General features: G+C 57.6%; 1 protein-coding gene across 1 annotated transcript in view; it reads left to right on the plus strand.

The window, feature by feature from the left end:
- The window catches only part of abca2 (ATP-binding cassette, sub-family A (ABC1), member 2), a 40,509-nt gene extending 23,235 nt beyond the window's left edge, over window positions 1–17,274 (plus strand). The window contains exons 23-49 of the mRNA XM_069183599.1: window positions 123–319; window positions 409–588; window positions 1,050–1,225; window positions 1,698–1,818; window positions 2,069–2,353; window positions 2,855–3,070; window positions 3,954–4,056; window positions 4,207–4,532; window positions 5,020–5,233; window positions 5,893–5,998; window positions 6,411–6,522; window positions 6,686–6,746; window positions 7,365–7,539; window positions 7,752–7,867; window positions 8,107–8,254; window positions 8,557–8,680; window positions 8,794–8,926; window positions 9,620–9,740; window positions 11,117–11,295; window positions 11,403–11,544; window positions 11,631–11,765; window positions 11,859–11,962; window positions 12,348–12,440; window positions 12,629–12,731; window positions 12,937–13,074; window positions 13,731–13,937; window positions 14,932–17,274. Coding sequence (XP_069039700.1) covers window positions 123–319; window positions 409–588; window positions 1,050–1,225; window positions 1,698–1,818; window positions 2,069–2,353; window positions 2,855–3,070; window positions 3,954–4,056; window positions 4,207–4,532; window positions 5,020–5,233; window positions 5,893–5,998; window positions 6,411–6,522; window positions 6,686–6,746; window positions 7,365–7,539; window positions 7,752–7,867; window positions 8,107–8,254; window positions 8,557–8,680; window positions 8,794–8,926; window positions 9,620–9,740; window positions 11,117–11,295; window positions 11,403–11,544; window positions 11,631–11,765; window positions 11,859–11,962; window positions 12,348–12,440; window positions 12,629–12,731; window positions 12,937–13,074; window positions 13,731–13,937; window positions 14,932–14,967 — 4,051 coding nt within the window. The 3' untranslated portion in view covers window positions 14,968–17,274. The remainder of the gene's footprint in view (window positions 1–122; window positions 320–408; window positions 589–1,049; window positions 1,226–1,697; window positions 1,819–2,068; window positions 2,354–2,854; window positions 3,071–3,953; window positions 4,057–4,206; window positions 4,533–5,019; window positions 5,234–5,892; window positions 5,999–6,410; window positions 6,523–6,685; window positions 6,747–7,364; window positions 7,540–7,751; window positions 7,868–8,106; window positions 8,255–8,556; window positions 8,681–8,793; window positions 8,927–9,619; window positions 9,741–11,116; window positions 11,296–11,402; window positions 11,545–11,630; window positions 11,766–11,858; window positions 11,963–12,347; window positions 12,441–12,628; window positions 12,732–12,936; window positions 13,075–13,730; window positions 13,938–14,931) is intronic.
- Window positions 17,275–17,288: the final 14 nt, after the last annotated feature.

The raw sequence follows: 17,288 nt of genomic DNA on the forward strand, positions 1-17,288 counted from the left end.
ATTCCTCACCCCACAGCCCCCCTCTCTGTACGACACCCCAGCCTCTCTTTGTCTCTCTTCTCCCTCGCGGTGGCCTCGTGATGCCCCCCTCATTCCTCGTACTGCTCCCCTCCCTGTCCCAGGATGATCGAGGACCTCGAGCTGTCCAATAAGCGCCACTCCCTGGTCCAGACCCTCTCGGGGGGGATGAAGAGGAAGCTGTCGGTCGCCATCGCCTTCGTCGGGGGGTCGCGCGCCGTCATCCTGGATGAGCCCACGGCCGGCGTGGACCCCTATGCCCGCCGTGCCATCTGGGACCTCATCCTCAAATACAAGCAAGGTGAGGGTCCCGTCCACAACCCCCCCCGCCGCCCCGTCTCCCCCCTGTCCCAGCACTCTCTCACTCTCTCCCTCCCTCCCTCTTCCCAGGACGCACCATCCTCCTCTCCACCCACCACATGGATGAGGCGGATCTCCTGGGCGACCGCATCGCCATCATCTCCCACGGGAAGCTGAAGTGCTGCGGTTCTCCGCTCTTCCTCAAGAGCACCTACGGAGAGGGCTACAAGCTGACCCTGGTCAAGAAGCAGAGCGATTCGCAGCTGTCCGGTGAGCCTGTCTGTCTGGCTTCTTCACTGCTCCTCGGAGCGACCATCCCTACTCCCCTGCCTGCCTCTGTCTCTCTCTGTGCCTGTCTCTGCGTCCTCATCTGTCTGTGCCCGTCTCTGCCTCCTCCCCTGCCTGTCTATCTCTCTGTGCCTGTCTCCGCCTTCTCCCCTGACTGTCTGTCTCTCTGAGCCTGTCTTTGCCTCCTCCCCTGCCTGTCTGTCTCTCTGTGCCTGTCTCTGCCTTCTCCCCTGCCTGTCTGTCTCTCTGTGCCTGTCTTTGCCTCCTCCCCTGCCCCTCTGTCTCTCTGTGCCTGTCTCTGCCTCCTCTCCTGTCTTTCTTTGTTGCTCAGGGTCTGTCTTGTGTGAAATGGGGGAGGGAGAGTAATAAGCCTCTGGTCCTCACTCTCTGTCCCTCCCTTTGTCTTCCTGTCTCTGCTTCACACTCCCTCCCTGTCTCTCCAGGCCCGGGCAATCCGCAGCCCACCTCCTCGCTGTCCCCGTGCTCGGAGCCGCGCGTCACGCAGTTCATCCGGCAGTTCGTGCCGCAGTGCCTGCTGGTGTCGGACTCCAACACGGAGCTGTCCTACGTGCTGCCCTCGGAGGCGGTGAAGAAGGGCTGCTTCGAGAGGCTGTTCCAGGTGCTGCCGGCCAGGAGCCCCACACGCACACCTCAAACACGCGTAGGGGATTGAAACAGCGAAACACGAGTGGGAAAGGCAGGGATGCACATTTAAACCTGAGGATGGGGGAGGGGGGGGGGGCATGTCTTTACACCGAGAGTTTTGGAGTGTGGAGCAGCTCTCCTCTGCCATACTCTTGACACCCTGGTTTCTTTAAAAAAACAGCTGGATTAAATCCTCAGATCTTTTAACTAGTAATGGACAAACGGCCTCATCTTGTTTGTAACCTGTCTCATGCTCTGTTGTTGTGTTGCGAACAGACTCTGCCGTCTCTGGTCTGTCGCCCAGCTTTATTATTATTTGTAGTAGTTTAATACAAAACCTCCTGAGGTTCTAGCAGAGAGTGTGTCCTGTGAAACAGAAGATGTCGTTTTTTTCTCCTTCCTCTGTGACGCCCGACCCCTGTGCCTCCCCACCCCCCTCCCCGCAGGCTCTGGAGCAGAGTCTGGACAACCTGGCCCTCACCAGCTTCGGGCTGATGGACACCACTCTGGAGGAGGTGTTTCTGAAGGTCTCAGACGAGGACCAGTCCCTGGAGAACAGCGATGCCGGTGAGGTTTGGAGGGTGAACGGAGGGGGAGTTTGGGGACAGAGGGGGGAGGCGGTGGTTTTGGTGGAGGTGGTGGGTTTAGTGAAGGGGGAGATGGATTTGGGGGAGGGAGGGAGTGAAGACGGAGGTTGGTGTGGGGGAGGAGGGTGGGAGGTGAAGGGAGTTCAGTGTAGAATAGCTGTATATTGTTTTGTTTATCTGTGTGTACATCACCTCCCCCGGTGACTCAACTGTGCCCCTCCCTCTCTCAGACATGAAGGATTCCCCCAAAGGCTGTGTGCTGGGCAAGGCAGGCAGGGGATGTGGAGGGATGCCGCAGTGCGAGGGCGTGCCAGCAGGGGGCACTGTGAGGCCAGAGGTGGAGCTCAGTAACCTGGTGGTGTGCTCGCAGCTCAGCCAGAGCCAGGGCTCGCTCCGGTCGGCCTCTTCCCTGGGTTCGGTGCGCGGAGACGAGGGAGGGCTCTATGCTGACTTCTACGGCGACTACTGCCCACTCTTCAACAACACCGAAGACACTGACACTGCCAGCCTGCAGGGTGAGACCCCGAGAGACACCGCGCCACACCGACAGGCACATGACTCCCCAAGAGACACTGAGAGTCACCGTGACACACCGACAGACTCCATGACACACCGCAGGCACATGACTCCCCAAGAGACACTGAGAGTCACCGTGACACACCAACAGACAGAAGACACACCAACAGACAGAAGACACACCGACAGACTCCATGACACACCAAGAGAAAGTGAGTGTCACCGTGACACATCAACACACCAAGAGTCATGGTGACGCTGAGACACCGAGAGTCACCGTGACACACTGACGGAGACGTGACACACTGTGAGACACTGGACAGACACACAACACGTGAACGTGACCCACCGAGAGATATAGAGGCACACTGTGACGCTCCGACGTGCACCAGTAAAAGCTGCAACACTGGAACGATAAGAGAGATTGAGATGCACAACAGCGACCAGGCATGTAAATGAAAAATGATTTTTTTTTTTAATGCTCCCTCTCTCCATCACAGCTGACCCGGCCCCCGAGCCACAGCTCCCCCTGCTGGAGGGGCAGGGCAGCTTCAAGCTGGAGGGCTGGTGGCTGCAGCTGCGCCAGTTCCACGGCCTGATCGTCAAGCGCTTCCACTGCGCCAAGAGGAACACCAAGGGCCTGTTCTCCCAGATCCTGCTGCCCGCGTTCTTCGTCTGCGTGGCCATGACCGTGGCGCTGTCCGTGCCCGAGATCGGTGAGGGAGCGCACCGCCTGGGCAGAGCCTGGCCACAGGCAGACCAGGCTTCCCAGAGAGGACAGGCTCAGTGACCGCAGCCTGGCTATAGACACTGGACACAGGTAGACCAGGCTGCCCAGAGAGGACAGGCTCAGTGACCACAGCCTGGCTATAGACACTGGACACAAGTAGACCAGGCTGCCCAGAGAGGACAGGCTCAGTGGCCGCAGTCTGGCTGTATAAACTGGAAACAAGTAGACCTGGCTCCCCAGAGAGGACAGGCTCAGTGACCACAGCCTGGCTATAGACACTGGACAGGATTAGACCTGGCTGCCCCAGAGAGGACAGGCTCAGTGGCCGCAGTCTGGCTGTATAAACTGGACACAAGTAGACCAGGCTTCCCAGAGAGGACAGGCTCAGTTATCACAGCCCGGCTATAGACACTGGACAGAATTAGACCTGGCTGCCCAAAGAGGACAGGCTCAGTGACCACAGCCTGGTTATAGACACTGGACACAGGCAGACCTGGCTGCCCCAGAGAGGACAGGCTCAGTGACCACCGCCTGGCTATAGACTATAGACACTGGACACAGGCAGACCTGGCTGCCCCAGAGAGGACAGGCTCAGTGACCACAGCCTGGCTATAGACACTGGACAGGATTAGACCTGGCTGCACAGAGAGGACATTTTTGCTTTAGGACACAATTGCTTTAGTATTTTGTTTATCTGTCTGGTTATTGTCTTGGCACCACTGTAATCTGTGGTTGAAGCCAAAACAACTCTGAGTCTGAATGTGCTGGAGGGAGAAGGAGAGAGAGGTTGGGAGACCCAGGAAGGGGGACAGGGAGAACTGGGAACACGGCGCGAGTCTGACCTCTGACCTCTGCTGTTTGCCCTCCAGGTGACCTCCCCCCCCTGATCCTGTCGCCCTCCCAGTACCACAACTACACCCAGCCCCGCGGCAACTTCATCCCCTACGCCAACGAGGACCGCGCAGAGTACAGGTCAGTCGCTGCCGCCCCCCACCAGTGACCCTGGTCACGATCCAGGGGGGCAGGTTTACGCTGGTTCTCTCCCCTGAGGCTGGCAGGGTTCTCTGGGCGTCTCCGGGTCCTCGGCCTCCTCCTGACTTGTCCCTCGCGCTCTCTGCGCAGGAACAAGCTGTCCCCCGACGCCGGCCCCCAGCAGATCGTGAACACGCTGCGCCTGCCGTCGGGCGTGGGCGCCACCTGCGTGCTGAAGACGCCCTTCAACAGCACCCTGGACCAGCTGGCCCAGACGCTCAACCCCAGCGCCAACGACTCCAAGACGCTGGCCGCCCGCTACTTCGACCCCATGTGCCTGGACTCCTTCACGCAGGGCGTGCCACTGTCCAACTTCGTGCCCCCGCCCCCCTCGCCGGCGCCCTCCGACGACCCCGACGCCGGCTTCGAGGAGGGGCTCTGGAACTACACTGCCGCGCCCCCCACGACGGTCCGCGGTGAGGCTCCCCGGGGGCAGGGCTTTCACCCCACTACAGAATCTCTGACCACTCAGCCTCTCTGTCTCACCCCCTCTCTGTCTCACTCCTCTGTCCCCCCCGACTCACTTCTCTCTGTCTCACTCCTCTGTCCCCCCCGACTCACTTCTCTGTCTCACTCCTCTGTCTCACTCCTCTTCCCCCCCCCCCCCCCCCCCCCCCCCCCGACTCACTTCTCTTTGTCTCACTCCTCTGCCCCCTCTCTGTCTCACTCCTCTGTCCCCCCCCCGACTCACTTCTCTCTGTCTCAGTCCTCTGTTGCCCCTCGCAAATCAATGCAGCTTTTAAATCCAGGATTTCTGACTGCTTAAGGAAAGGTTGAAGGCCTGTGTGGTGGGTAACACGAAGGCCGTGTCCACGATAGTAACTCTGCAGGCGTGTCTGTCCCGTCGTGCTTGTTGTGGTTTTGGCCCTGATTAAGATCCAGCCTCTTTCTCCGTCTGGACAGAGGCGGTGACCTCCCCCCCCTCCCTTCCGCACGTCATCCACGAGCCCATCAGGTGCACCTGCTCCATGCAGGGCACCGGCTTCTCCTGCCCCAGCGGCGTGGGGGGGCGGCCCCCCCTCATGAAGGTCGTGACCGGCGACATCCTGGTGGACATCACGGGCCGCAACGTCTCCGAGTACCTGCTGTACACCTCCGACCGCCTGCGGCTGCACAGGTGAGCGCGGGTGTCTGTGGACTCTGAAACTGAGAAACCCAGAGACGGGTCGACTGGGTCAGAACCAGGCGGGCCTGTAGCACATAGAGACAGGTAGACTGGGTCAGAACCAGGCGGGCCTGTAGCACATAGAGACTCGTAGACTGGGTGAGAACCTGGCGGGCCAGTAGCACATAGAGACAGGTAGACTGGGTCAGAACCAGGCGGGCCTGTAGCACATAGAGATGTGTAGACTGGGTCAGAACCAGGCGGGCCTGTAGCAGATTGAGGCAGGTAGACTGGGTCAGAACCAGGCGGGCCTGTAGCACATAGAGATGGGTAGACTGGGTCAGAACCAGGCGGGCCTGTAGCAGATTGAGGCGGGTAGACTGGGTCAGAACCAGGCGGGCCTGTAGCACATAGAGATGGGTAGACTGGGTCAGAACCAGGCAGGCATGTTGCACATAGAGACGGGTAGACTGGGTCAGAACCAGGCGGGCCTGTAGCACATAGAGATGGGTAGACTGGGTCAGAACCAGGCGGGCCTGTAGCACATAGAGACGGGTAGACGGTCAGAACCAGGCGGGCCTGTAGCAGATACAGACAGTGGAGACGGGGACCTAGGAGCAACGCCACACGAATGTCTTTCTCCATCTCTCTCTCTCCTCCACTCCCCTCAGGTACGGCGGTCTTACCTTCGGGAACATCCAGAAATCCATCCCGGCATCCTTCGGAATCAAGACCCCCCCCATGGTGCGCAAGATCGCAGTCCGGAGATCAGCGCAGGTGCGGATGTCGGGGAGGGAGGAGGGCGAGATCCTTCGGCTCGCCGGGGAGGGGTGAAGGCAGGAGTAGGGAGTGAGGGATCACTACAGCAGCTACGCCAGGCTAACCGAGACCAGCCGGTCTCCAGGTGGGAGTTGGAGTAGGATTGTGACACTCCTTCACTCACCTGACTCGCTGACCTGTCCTTCTTGCTCCTGTGGGCAGCCTGGTCTGCCTTTCCCGTCCGGGTGAGGAGGAGTAGGAAGGAGGGAGAGTGGAGGATGAGTTGAGTGAGGAATCTGGGAGGAATGATAGGCAGCCCGTCTCATCTTCCTCCTGACCACCCCCTGAGGGGCTGAGAAGGGGGAGCATGAGCCCAGGTGAGACAGGTGAGCTCAGGTGTGTTTCCCCGTCTCTCTCCCCTTGCCCACAGGTGCTCTATAACAACAAGGGCTACCACAGCATGCCCACCTACCTGAATGCTTTGAACAACGCCATCCTGAGGGCCAACCTGCCCAAGAGCCAGGGCAACCCTGCTGCCTATGGTGAGAGGGGGCGGGGCAGGTGGGGCAGGCGGGGCAGGTGGGGCAGGTGGATGGGGTAGGGCGGGGGTGATGGGTTCAAATGCACAGGCTGACATGGTGCACCTGTGTCCCTGTGGGGTGTCTCCACGCCTCAAACTGAAATACTGATTTTACCTGTCCACAGGTATCACCGTGACCAACCACCCCATGAATCGCACCAGCGCCAGTCTGTCTCTGGACTACCTGTAAGAGCCTCTTCCTCACTCACGACCTGTTCGTTTCCCGTCTCTCTTCCTCCCCGCCTCCTCTCTCTCTTTCTCTCCACCCTCGCGCTCTTCCTCCCCATCTCCTCTCTTCCCCATATCTTGAATCTGCTCTCCTTTTCACTTTTGCCCCTACCTCAGCCAGTCAGCCTGTCTCTCCTCTGTGCTGCCTTGCTCAGCAGCCACCCAGCCAGTCAGCCTGTCTCTCCTCTGTGCTGCTTCACTTAGCGGCCTGTCAGCCTGTCTCTCCTCTGTGCTGCCTTGCTCAGCAGCCAGTCAGTCAGCCTCTCTCCCCTCTGGGACTTCAGTTTTGCTGCAGCGTAGTGTGATGCAGTGCAAGGGAATAATGAGCCGAGACTGACTGCTGCCCTGAGTGTAGTGCTGTGCCTTACAGCCCAGCGTCCTGTCCACGTTGTCCATTTGGGTGACAGAGTGCAAACGCACCTTTGCTGACCAGTGGGGCGATTCGGACCACCTTCAGGAGCTGTTGGTTCCGTTCGATTAAATCGGACTCCTGACCGTGAACCGGGGAGTTGTGGGGCGTGGCGACGTGCCCCCTGCCTGCCTCAGCCTGCCCGTCTCTCTCTCTCTCGACCCCAGGCTGCAGGGCACAGACGTGGTGATCGCCATCTTCATCATCGTGGCCATGTCCTTCGTGCCGGCCAGCTTCGTGGTCTTCCTGGTGGCAGAGAGGTCCACCAAGGCCAAGCACCTGCAGTTCGTCAGCGGCTGCGACCCCGTCATCTACTGGCTGGCCAACTACATCTGGGACATGGTGAGGGGGGTCATGGGAGGGTGGGGTTCAGACTTGGGGGAGGGAGCTGTGTCGGGGGGGGGGGGGGGGGTGATGTGGGATAAGGGAGTTCAGGTCATTAATTTCGCCGTGTGAGATCAGGTGTTTTTCGGAGGAGCAGGAGTGTGGCGTTGGCCTATGAAAACACTTCTCACCTTGTGCCGTTGCTGTCGGTCCCCCTCTGCGTTTCTCAGCTGAATTACCTGGTCCCGGCCACCTGCTGCGTGCTCATCCTGTTCGTGTTCGACCTGCCAGCCTACACCTCCCCCACCAACTTCCCAGCAGTCCTCTCTCTCTTCCTGCTGTACGGGTGAGTACATGTCGCTCTAGCCCTGCTGGGATGTCTGTGGTCCCACTTAATCCGCCTGGTTTTGTGATGTGGAGCTAGCTGTTCAGCAAAGACTTCAGTCCACATATTGAAGAAACTCTGTTTAAATTGTCATGTTACATTACTGCAGTTGCTATAAATAATGATTTCAGTCTTAGATTTGCTCTCGTCCCTGTGTCCTCGTTAAAATGTACCCACGTATTTGGCTCCTCTCTCTCTAGCTGGTCCATCACTCCCATCATGTACCCGGCCTCGTTCTGGTTCGAAGTGCCCAGCACCGCCTACGTGTTCCTCATCGTCATCAACCTCTTCATCGGCATCACGGCCACTGTGGCCACCTTCCTGCTGCAGCTGTTCGAGCACGACAAGGTACAGCCCTCACACACACTGATACACACTGCACACACACCTACACCCTGATACACACTGCTGTAGAATATACACAGTGCTACACACTGCTGTACAGTACACACACTGCACACACACCTACACACTGCTGTAGAATATACCCAGTGCTACACACTGCTGTACAGTACACACCTACACACTGATACACACTGCTGTAGAATATACCCAGTGATACACACTGTACACACACCTACACACCGCTGCACACACACTGCGTGTAAACTCCGCCCCCAGCTGCGCGCTGACCCTCCCCTGTCCTGCAGGACCTGAAGGCGGTCAATGGCTACCTCAAGACCTGCTTCCTCATCTTCCCCAACTACAACCTGGGTCACGGGCTGATGGAGATGGCCTACAACGAGTACATCAACGAGTACTACGCCAAGATCGGTAAGGCAGGGTGGGGCTCAGGCATCCCGCCTGCTCCTCTGACTCTTCGGGGGGAGCTCCCACTTCGTGTTTAAACATAAACAACCAGCCTCGCCCCCCGGTCCCTCTCCCAGGTCAGTTTGACAAGATGAAGTCTCCGTTCGAGTGGGACATCGTGACGCGGGGCTTGGTCGCCATGACGATCGAGGGCTTCGTGGGGTTCTTCATCACCATCATGTGCCAGTACAACTTCTTCCGCAAGCCCCAGTGAGTGCCACACCCTCCCCGTCTGAGTCTCTGCCTCTCTGCCTCCTTCTTCCTCCCCGCCTGCCTCTCTGCCTCCTTCTCCCTCCCCGTCTGCCTCTCTGCCTCTGTCTGCCTCCTTCTCCCTCCCCGTCTGCCTCTCTGCCTCCTTCTCCCTCCCCGTCTGCCTCTCTGCCTCCTTCTTCCTCCCCGTCTGCCTCTCTGCCTCCTTCTTCCTCCCCGTCTGCCTGTCTGCCTCCGTCTGCCTCCTTCTTCCTCCCCGTCTGCCTCCTTCTTCCTCCCCGTCTGCCTGTCTGCCTCCGTCTGCCTCCTTCTTCCTCCCCGTCTGCCTCCTTCTTCCTCCCCGTCTGCCTCCTTCTTCCTCCCCGTCTGCCTCCTTCTTCCTCCCCGTCTGCCTGTCTGCCTCCGTCTGCCTCCTTCTTCCTCCCCATCTGCCTCTCTGCCTCCTTCTTCCTCCCCGCCTGCCTCCGTCTGCCTCCTTCTTCCTCCCCGTCTGCCTCCTTCTTCCTCCCCGTCTGCCTCCTTCTTCCTCCCCGTCTGCCTCTCTGCCTCTCTGCCTCCGTCTGCCTCCTTCTTCCTCCCCGTCTGCCTCTGCCTCCTTCTTCCTCCCCGTCTGCCTCCTTCTGCCTCCCCGTCTGCCTCTCTGCCTCCTTCTTCCTCCCCGTCTGCCTCTCTGCCTCTCTCCTCTCTCCGCAGGCGCATGCCGGTGTGCTGCAAGCCCGTGGATGACGACGACGTCGATGTGGCCTGCGAGAGGCGCCGCGTCCTGCGGGGGGACGCGGACAACGACATGCTCAAGATCGAGAACCTCACCAAGGTCAGGGGGCGCGGGTCCGGCCTTGACGTCCCCACTGGTCTCGTTCCTTCTGGGGGGGGGGGCAGTCCCATGGGTTTCAGCTCGGGAAGCCCTTGCCCGACACGGCAGAAATCTTCAACCGTCTTCAGCCGAGGAAGATGATCCCGTTTTATAGGGACTGAACAGGTCGTTCAAGTTTCTGAGTTCGGAGCTGCCTGAGAATGAGCCGAGCTGTGACTTGTCCTGGGCGTGAGAGCTGTCAAAGCAAGCGGAGGAGCCTGGTTTCTGGGTGTCGACGCGAGGAAGGTTCTGGGGGGTGTGGGGACCTCTGAACTCCTCATCATCCTCGCGCCGGCAGGACAGACCGCCCAGAGTAGCGCCTCGCAGTTTCATGCTGAAAGAGCTTTATAGCCATGACCAATTAGTGTTGTCAGATCAAATCAAAGCATTCAGGAAGATGTACCGTTTTTTGGAGGCTCGCTCCGTGTCCCCCGGGCTGTGACAGGAGGTCACACACGGGGCTGCAGCTCTGTGGAGTTTGTCTTCCCGAGTGGGACTGGCAACTGTTCGGATTCTGGTAGGAGGGGGGATTCTGGGATTAGTTGGGTCATTTTAAGGAAGAATGTTTGTCTAATCCTGAAGTGTTTCTTCCTGAAAGTGCCAGGTCTGCCTGTGCCCAGTTTCCCTGTCCAGGCTGTGGCCCCTGAGCCTGTCCTCTCTGGGCAGCCAGGTCTGCCTGTGTCCAGTTTCCCTGTCCAGGCTGTGGCCCTTGAGCCTGTCCTCTCTGGTCAGCCAGGTCTGCCTGTGTCCAGTTTCCCTGTCCAGGCTGTGGCCCCTGAGCCTGTCCTCTCTGGGAAGCCAGGTCTGCCTGTGTCCAGTTTCCCTGTCCAGGCTGTGGCCCCTGAGCCTGTCCTCTCTGGGCAGCCAGGTCCGCCTGTGCCCAGTTTCCATGTCCGGGCTGTGGCCCCTGATGCCTGTCTTCTTTGGGCTGCCAGGTCTGCCTGTGTCCAGTTTCCATGTCCAGGCTGTGGCCCCTGAGCCTGTCCTCTCCGGGCAGCCAGGTGTGACTGTGTCCAGTTTCCCTGTCCAGGCTGTGGCCCCCGATGCCTGTCCTCTCTGGGCAGCCAGGTCTGCCTGTGTCCAGTTTCCCTGTCCAGGCTGTGGCCCCTGAGCCTGTCCTCTCTGGGCAGCCAGGTGTGACTGTGTCCAGTTTCCCTGTCCAGGCTGTGGCCCCTGAGCCTGTCCTCTCTGGGCAGCCAGGTGTGACTGTGTCCAGTTTCCATGTCCAGGCTGTGGCCCCTGAGCCTGTCCTCTCTGGGCAGCCAGGTGTGACTGTGTCCAGTTTCCCTGTCCAGGCTGTGGCCCCTGAGCCCGTCTCTCCCTCTCGCCCTGCGCAGGTGTACAAGTCCCGGAAGATGGGGCGCATCCTGGCGGTGGACCGGCTGTGCCTGGGGGTGCAGCCCGGCGAGTGTTTCGGGCTGCTGGGGGTGAACGGCGCCGGGAAGACCACCACCTTCAAGATGCTGACCGGCGACGAGACCACCACGGGGGGCGAGGCCTTCATCGGGGGGCGCAGGTGACCGGGGGCGGGGGGTGGGGGTGCGGCCCGGGTGGTGGGGGGGGTCCCCGACATGCGGGTGAGGGCCGGGCGCTGTGCTTCACGCCGTCTCTCCCTCCCTGCAGTATCCTGAGGGACCTGCTGAGGGTCCAGCAGAGTCTCGGCTACTGCCCCCAGTTCGACGCCCTGTTCGAGGACCTGACAGCCCGGGAGCACCTGGAGCTGTACACCCGCCTGCGGGGGATCCCCTGGAAGGACGAGGAGAGGGTGAGCGAGGGCGCCCCCTGGGCGGGGCGGGGCGGGTGCCGGCACGCGTGACCTCCCCCCCCCAGCTGACCCTGCCCTCTCCCCAGGTGGTACAGTGGGCCCTGGAGAAACTGGAGCTGGCGAAGTACGCGGACAAGCCGGCCGGCACCTACAGCGGGGGCAACAAACGCAAGCTGTCCACCGCCATCGCGCTCATCGGATACCCCTCCCTCATCTTCCTGGTGAGCGGGGGTCTGCCTGGGAGGGGGTGGGCTGGGTGTAAGGAGGGTGTTTGTGGGGGCATCTTTAACTGCCCAGTCGACTTCCTCTCTCAGGATGAACCCACTACTGGCATGGACCCCAAGGCCCGCCGGTTCCTGTGGAACCTCATTCTTGACATCATCAAAACGGGACGCTCTGTGGTGCTGACGTCACACAGGTGAGACGCCTTGATTCCCTCATGGCAGCGAGCGTCTTTATTATGTGTGCACAGTATGAATTATTATCTTTCTGTGGGTGACTCTGTTCTTCTAACCTTGCTGTGTATGAGCCCTGCTGCTGTTGTGCAAAGTCTGTTGATAACCACAGGGGTATTAACCCCACTGTGCTGTGCTGTGCTGTGCTGCAGGGGTATTAGCCCCGCTGTGCTGTACTGCAGGGGTATTAGCCCCGCTGTGCTGTGCTGCAGGGGTATTAACCCCCCTGTGCTGTGCTGTGCTGCAGGGGTATTAACCCCCCTGTGCTGTGCTGTGCTGCAGGGGTATTAACCCCCCTGTGCTGTGCTGCAGGGGTATTAACCCCCTGTGCTGTGCTGTTGTTCACAGTATGGAGGAGTGTGAGGCCCTGTGTACCAGGCTGGGCATCATGGTGAACGGTCGCTTCAAGTGTCTGGGCAGCATTCAGCACCTCAAGAACAGGTGAGACCAAGCGCTCTGTGGGCGGCAGTACTGTCACATTTCAAGGACAGAAAATGAAAGGAAGAGCATGGGTAAAAATTCTGCCTGTCCCAAAACCTCTACATCCCTCCTTTTTGTCCATCTCCCTCTCTCTGGACATCTCTCCCTCTGCCTGTCCTTCTCTGCTGATGACTCCCTCTCTCCCCCAGGTTTGGGGATGGCTACATGATCACTGTGCGCACCAAGACCAGCAGCAGCGTGAGGGAGGTGGTCCGGTTCTTCAACAGGAACTTCCCAGACGTCATCCTTAAGGTGCTCAGCTCGCTGACTCCTTCTGTGGTGTGTGTGTGTGTGTGAGAGAGAGACAGAGAGCATATACTGTGTATTGCTGTGGGGTATTCTGCATGTATAACATGTTCTTTGTCAGAACTAGAATACGCTTGTTGTATTGTCTGGGGGAAGTGAGTCCATCTGCCTCATCCTGTCCGCCCTCCTCCTCTTCCTCCCCCTGTCCCAGGAGTGCCACCACACCAAGGTCCAGTACCAGCTCAAGTCGGACCGGATCTCCCTGGCCCAGGTGTTCAGTAAGATGGAGCAGGTGGTGGAGATTCTGGGCATCGAAGATTACTCTGTCAGCCAGACCACCCTGGACAACGTGAGGCCCTGTCCTGTCCTGTCCTGTCCTGTCCTGTCCTGTCCTGTCCTGTCCTGTCCTGTCCTGTCCTGTCCTGTCCTGTCCTGTCCATCAGTCGGTTCTATGGCAGTGCCTGTCTGCCTCCTCCTGCAGTCTGTATCTGTTGGTGTTCACTGTCTCTGCAGAGTTTTATACCTGTTTTATGTAAGGAGACACTTAGTAATACAAATCCTGATGATAATAATGATGATAATTTCTTGAAAATTTGTATAGCTCTTTTCATCCCAGAGGATCTCAAAGCTCTTTAACACTGAACAGCAGCCCCCCCGCACTGCAGATCCGGGGGGGAGTGAGAGATGATTTCACCTCTCGAATTAAGCAGGAACCTTTGTGAAACTCAGATTGTTCAATCTTAGTGCTATTTAGCCAGGAATGAAAGGGTCAAGACCCCTACACTTGCAACCAGTATAATGGGAGATTGAATGTCCGAGCACTCTGATCCTCCTTCCCCACAGTGTGCCCGGACACCAAATTCTGATACAGTGGAAATAGCGCCACCTACAGCACCACACTGCTTCCATTGAGTTTTGCAGTATCGATAGATCTGTCTCGGCATCTGCCTGTTCAGCTGCCTGTGCTGGAGCGAAGTGTGACTCAGCGCTGCCCCCCTGCTGCAGGTGTTTGTGAACTTCGCCAAGAAGCAGAGCGACAACCTGGAGCAGCAGGAGAGCTCGCCCCCTGGTGGCTCCCAGTCGCCACTGCAGCGCGTCCTCAGCCTGCTGCGCCCGCGGGCCACGCACACCGAGCTCAGCGCGCTGGTCACCGAGGAGACGGAGGAGCTGGAGAGCGACGACGAGGGGCTGATCAGCTTCGAGGAGGAGAGGGTGAGAGCGGGCAGCGTGTGCACCAGTCCCGGATAAGAAACAGACCCTGACCAAGTACAGGCACGGTGATCTCCTGTCCCAGCCTGAGGAACAGACAGTGAGCCTGTCTCTCAATAATAATAATACAGTGTGTGATCTCCTGTCCCAGCCTGAGGAACAGACAGTGAGCCCGTCTCTCAATAATAATAATACAGTGTGTGATCTCCTGTCCCAGCCTGAGGAACAGACAGTGAGCCTGTCTCTCAATAATAATAATACAGTGTGTGATCTCCTGTCCCAGCCTGAGGAACAGACAGTGAGCCCGTCTCTCAATAATAATAATACAGTGTGTGATCTCCTGTCCCAGCCTGAGGAACAGACAGTGAGCCCGTCTCTCAATAATAATAATACAGTGTGTGATCTCCTGTCCCAGCCTGGGGAACAGACAGTGAGCCTGTCTCTCAATAATAATAATACAGTGTGTGATCTCCTGTCCCAGCCTGAGGAACAGACAGTGAGCCCGTCTCTCAATAATAATAATACAGTGTGTGATCTCCTGTCCCAGCCTGAGGAACAGACAGTGAGCCTGTCTCTCAATAATAATGATACAGTGTGTGATCTCCTGTCCCAGCCTGAGGAACAGACAGTGAGACTGTCTCTCAATAATAATGATACAGTGTGTGATCTCCTGTCCCAGCCTGAGGAACAGACAGTGAACCTGTCTCTCAATAATAATAATACAGTGTGTGATCTCCTGTCCCAGCCTGAGGAACAGACAGTGAGACTGTCTCTCAATAATAATAATACAGTGTGTGATCTCCTGTCCCAGCCTGAGGAACAGACAGTGAGCCCGTCTCTCACTTATGCTTCAGATGTTTGTATATAAAGGTTTTATGTAGTGTCTGTATTGGCAGTGAATGTGGATCTTGTATGCTTTGGAAACACTGATTAGTTAATTGGTCATGCCAGTCACCGGAGACGCTGACCGCTCCTCTCCCCCGTCCTGTCGCTGTAGGCGCAGCTGTCGTTCAACACGGACACACTCTGCTGAGGCGCCACCGCGGAGGAGGAGGAGGAGGAGGAAGAAGGATGAGGAAAAGGAAGGAGAGACCATGCGCAAAGACGGGGGCCCTGAGGTGCCCGAGGTCTCCGAGACCGAGCACTTTACCGCTTTGAGAAGTGGAACACGATTTCTTGGGGGGGTGTGGGGAAAGGGGATGGCACGGCCAGCTACCCGCCACCTTGGGGAAAAAAGGGGGTGCGTGGGGCGCAGCGAGGAGCGGGGCAGCGAAACAGGACAGGTGAATGTGTGTTTTTTTAATTCATTCTCTGGGGCTCCTGCTTTCTGCCTCAGCGGGGGGAGAGGGGTGTTTTGGGAGGAGGCTGAGAAGTTGAATGTGCCGGTTGGGTTGCGGCGATTGAGCCAGGAGGAGGAACGGAGGGAGTCGGGACTGAAATTCCCTCCCCCTCCCCCCCCCTCGACGGATTCGGGCCGGATCTCCATGCTGCGATCCCGGGATTGTCAGGGCTTTTCGAAGTGAACCGGCGATCCGTGCCATTGCACGGGGAGAGGAGAGCGATGGGGCTGGGCCGAAACCAGTTTGCTTGGTCTGCGCAGGTCCTGACCCTTGGAGCTTGTGCTGGGCAGGGAGGAGGAAGTTCTGCCCGGCCCTGCTCAGCTCTCTTAGTTACTGAATAGATCCCCTAAATTGAACAGTTTACTTAATTGCATGCTTTTCAAATTGTTTCCAGTGGTGTCTCCTAAACTTGCGTATCTTCCGTTAATTGCAGCATTTTATTGGTGCCCTGAAACCAGCTGCATGAAGAGCTGCTGTATGGACAGCTTTTAATTCCGGGTTAAATGGCTTCGGCTGGGGTTTCAATTAAGCAATTAAGAGCTGAGCTGGATTGAACACCAGCAGATAACCGGGATCGCTGGGTGGGGTGTGGGGGAGGGAGCCTTGCTCTGGGTGTCTCCGTCTGTGTCGAGGTGAGGTTTTTGGGGAGCCTGGTGTCGTGACTCTGCAGTGGGGGGCTCTCTTGCACCATTGGTCACTGAAGTGGAACCGTGTGCACACCAGTACAGCACGTGGGTTTAACAACTGGAGCTGGAAACCTGTGTGTTGACATTTGCCTTTATAGTGATCTCTAAAGCTGGAATCGTGTGGATCTACAGGAAAGAGTGAAAACCCCAGTCTTTCCTCCAGGATCGCTCGGTACCTCTGTGGGCTGATTGTCAAGCTTGTTTAATTGAATTCGTTGGGCCGCTCCTCTGGAAGGGAGATTCTTGGCAGTGGCCTCGGGACAGGTTGTCTGTTTCCTAGCCCCCCGCCCTCTCGAAATCCCGGCTCCGGAACGCCGACGTCCTTCCGTATGGTTGGAGGAAGACCAGGGAGGGGGGGGGAGAGGGGAGCTAGGCGGCGCTCAGCGCTGGGCCCCGGGCGGTGGTCTCGAACCCCCGCGCACGGTGTGCGGGTGGGCCGAGGCCTGGCTGCTGTCCGAGCCAGACCCTCGCTCTCTGCCGGCCTGCTGGGACTGAATGGGTCCGACCGGATGGGGAAATGAGCATGAAACTGGATCCGAAGTGTTTTGCTAAAAGAATGTAGGGGAGGGGGGGAGAAAATGTTTTAAAAAAGGTGTAGCGGATCTATATTTTCATTGTAAAAGGTATACATTTGTAAAAAAAAAAAAACTATTTTGTTGTAAATAATCTGATGTCGAAGCTGTGGTCTGATGCTGACTTGGAAATATTGTAACCCCCCTGACCTTTAACCCTTGCCACACCCTCTGACCCCTTAGAATGCTAAGTGCTCTCAACTTTGGTTTACAATGAACTTTAACCCGTGACCCTCTAGGTGAACTTTGACCTTTCAACCTTGGACCTTTCTCTGGATTCCCTGGATAATGGATCAGGACCCAGAGTGTACTGCTTCTTTTGCTTTCTTAACTAATTCATTGGGAGGGTTAATTCATTTTAAAATTGATGCCTATACACAGGAGGGCAGCCAAGCACGAAGTCATGGACATGTGAACAATGATTGTGGTGTGCTTGGGGCTGCGCTGTACCACTTTGCAAAGCAGTTGGACTGTAGCTCTGTTAATAAGGCGTTGTATCAAAATGGATAAATCAGTTTTTGACCTTGTCAAGTCTCATCCACGTGCTGTATCGCATTTGCAGATTCTGTAAACTTTTCATGTGACTCCTAATTTTATTTTTTTGTGCTGAAAATGGAAGTGATTCTGTATTTTTAAGTAAGAAAAGGGTTGACTTTCCCTGCCCCAGCTGTGGGGTGGGGGCCATGTCTGCGATTTGTCTTTCAGACTCAAACTGATTAAAAAAAAACGCACAAAACCTGTTTTCTCTGAGTACCT

The sequence above is a fragment of the Lepisosteus oculatus genome, chromosome 24 (genome assembly GCF_040954835.1).
Source record: "Lepisosteus oculatus isolate fLepOcu1 chromosome 24, fLepOcu1.hap2, whole genome shotgun sequence".
Classification (NCBI taxonomy): Eukaryota; Metazoa; Chordata; class Actinopteri; order Semionotiformes; family Lepisosteidae; genus Lepisosteus; species Lepisosteus oculatus.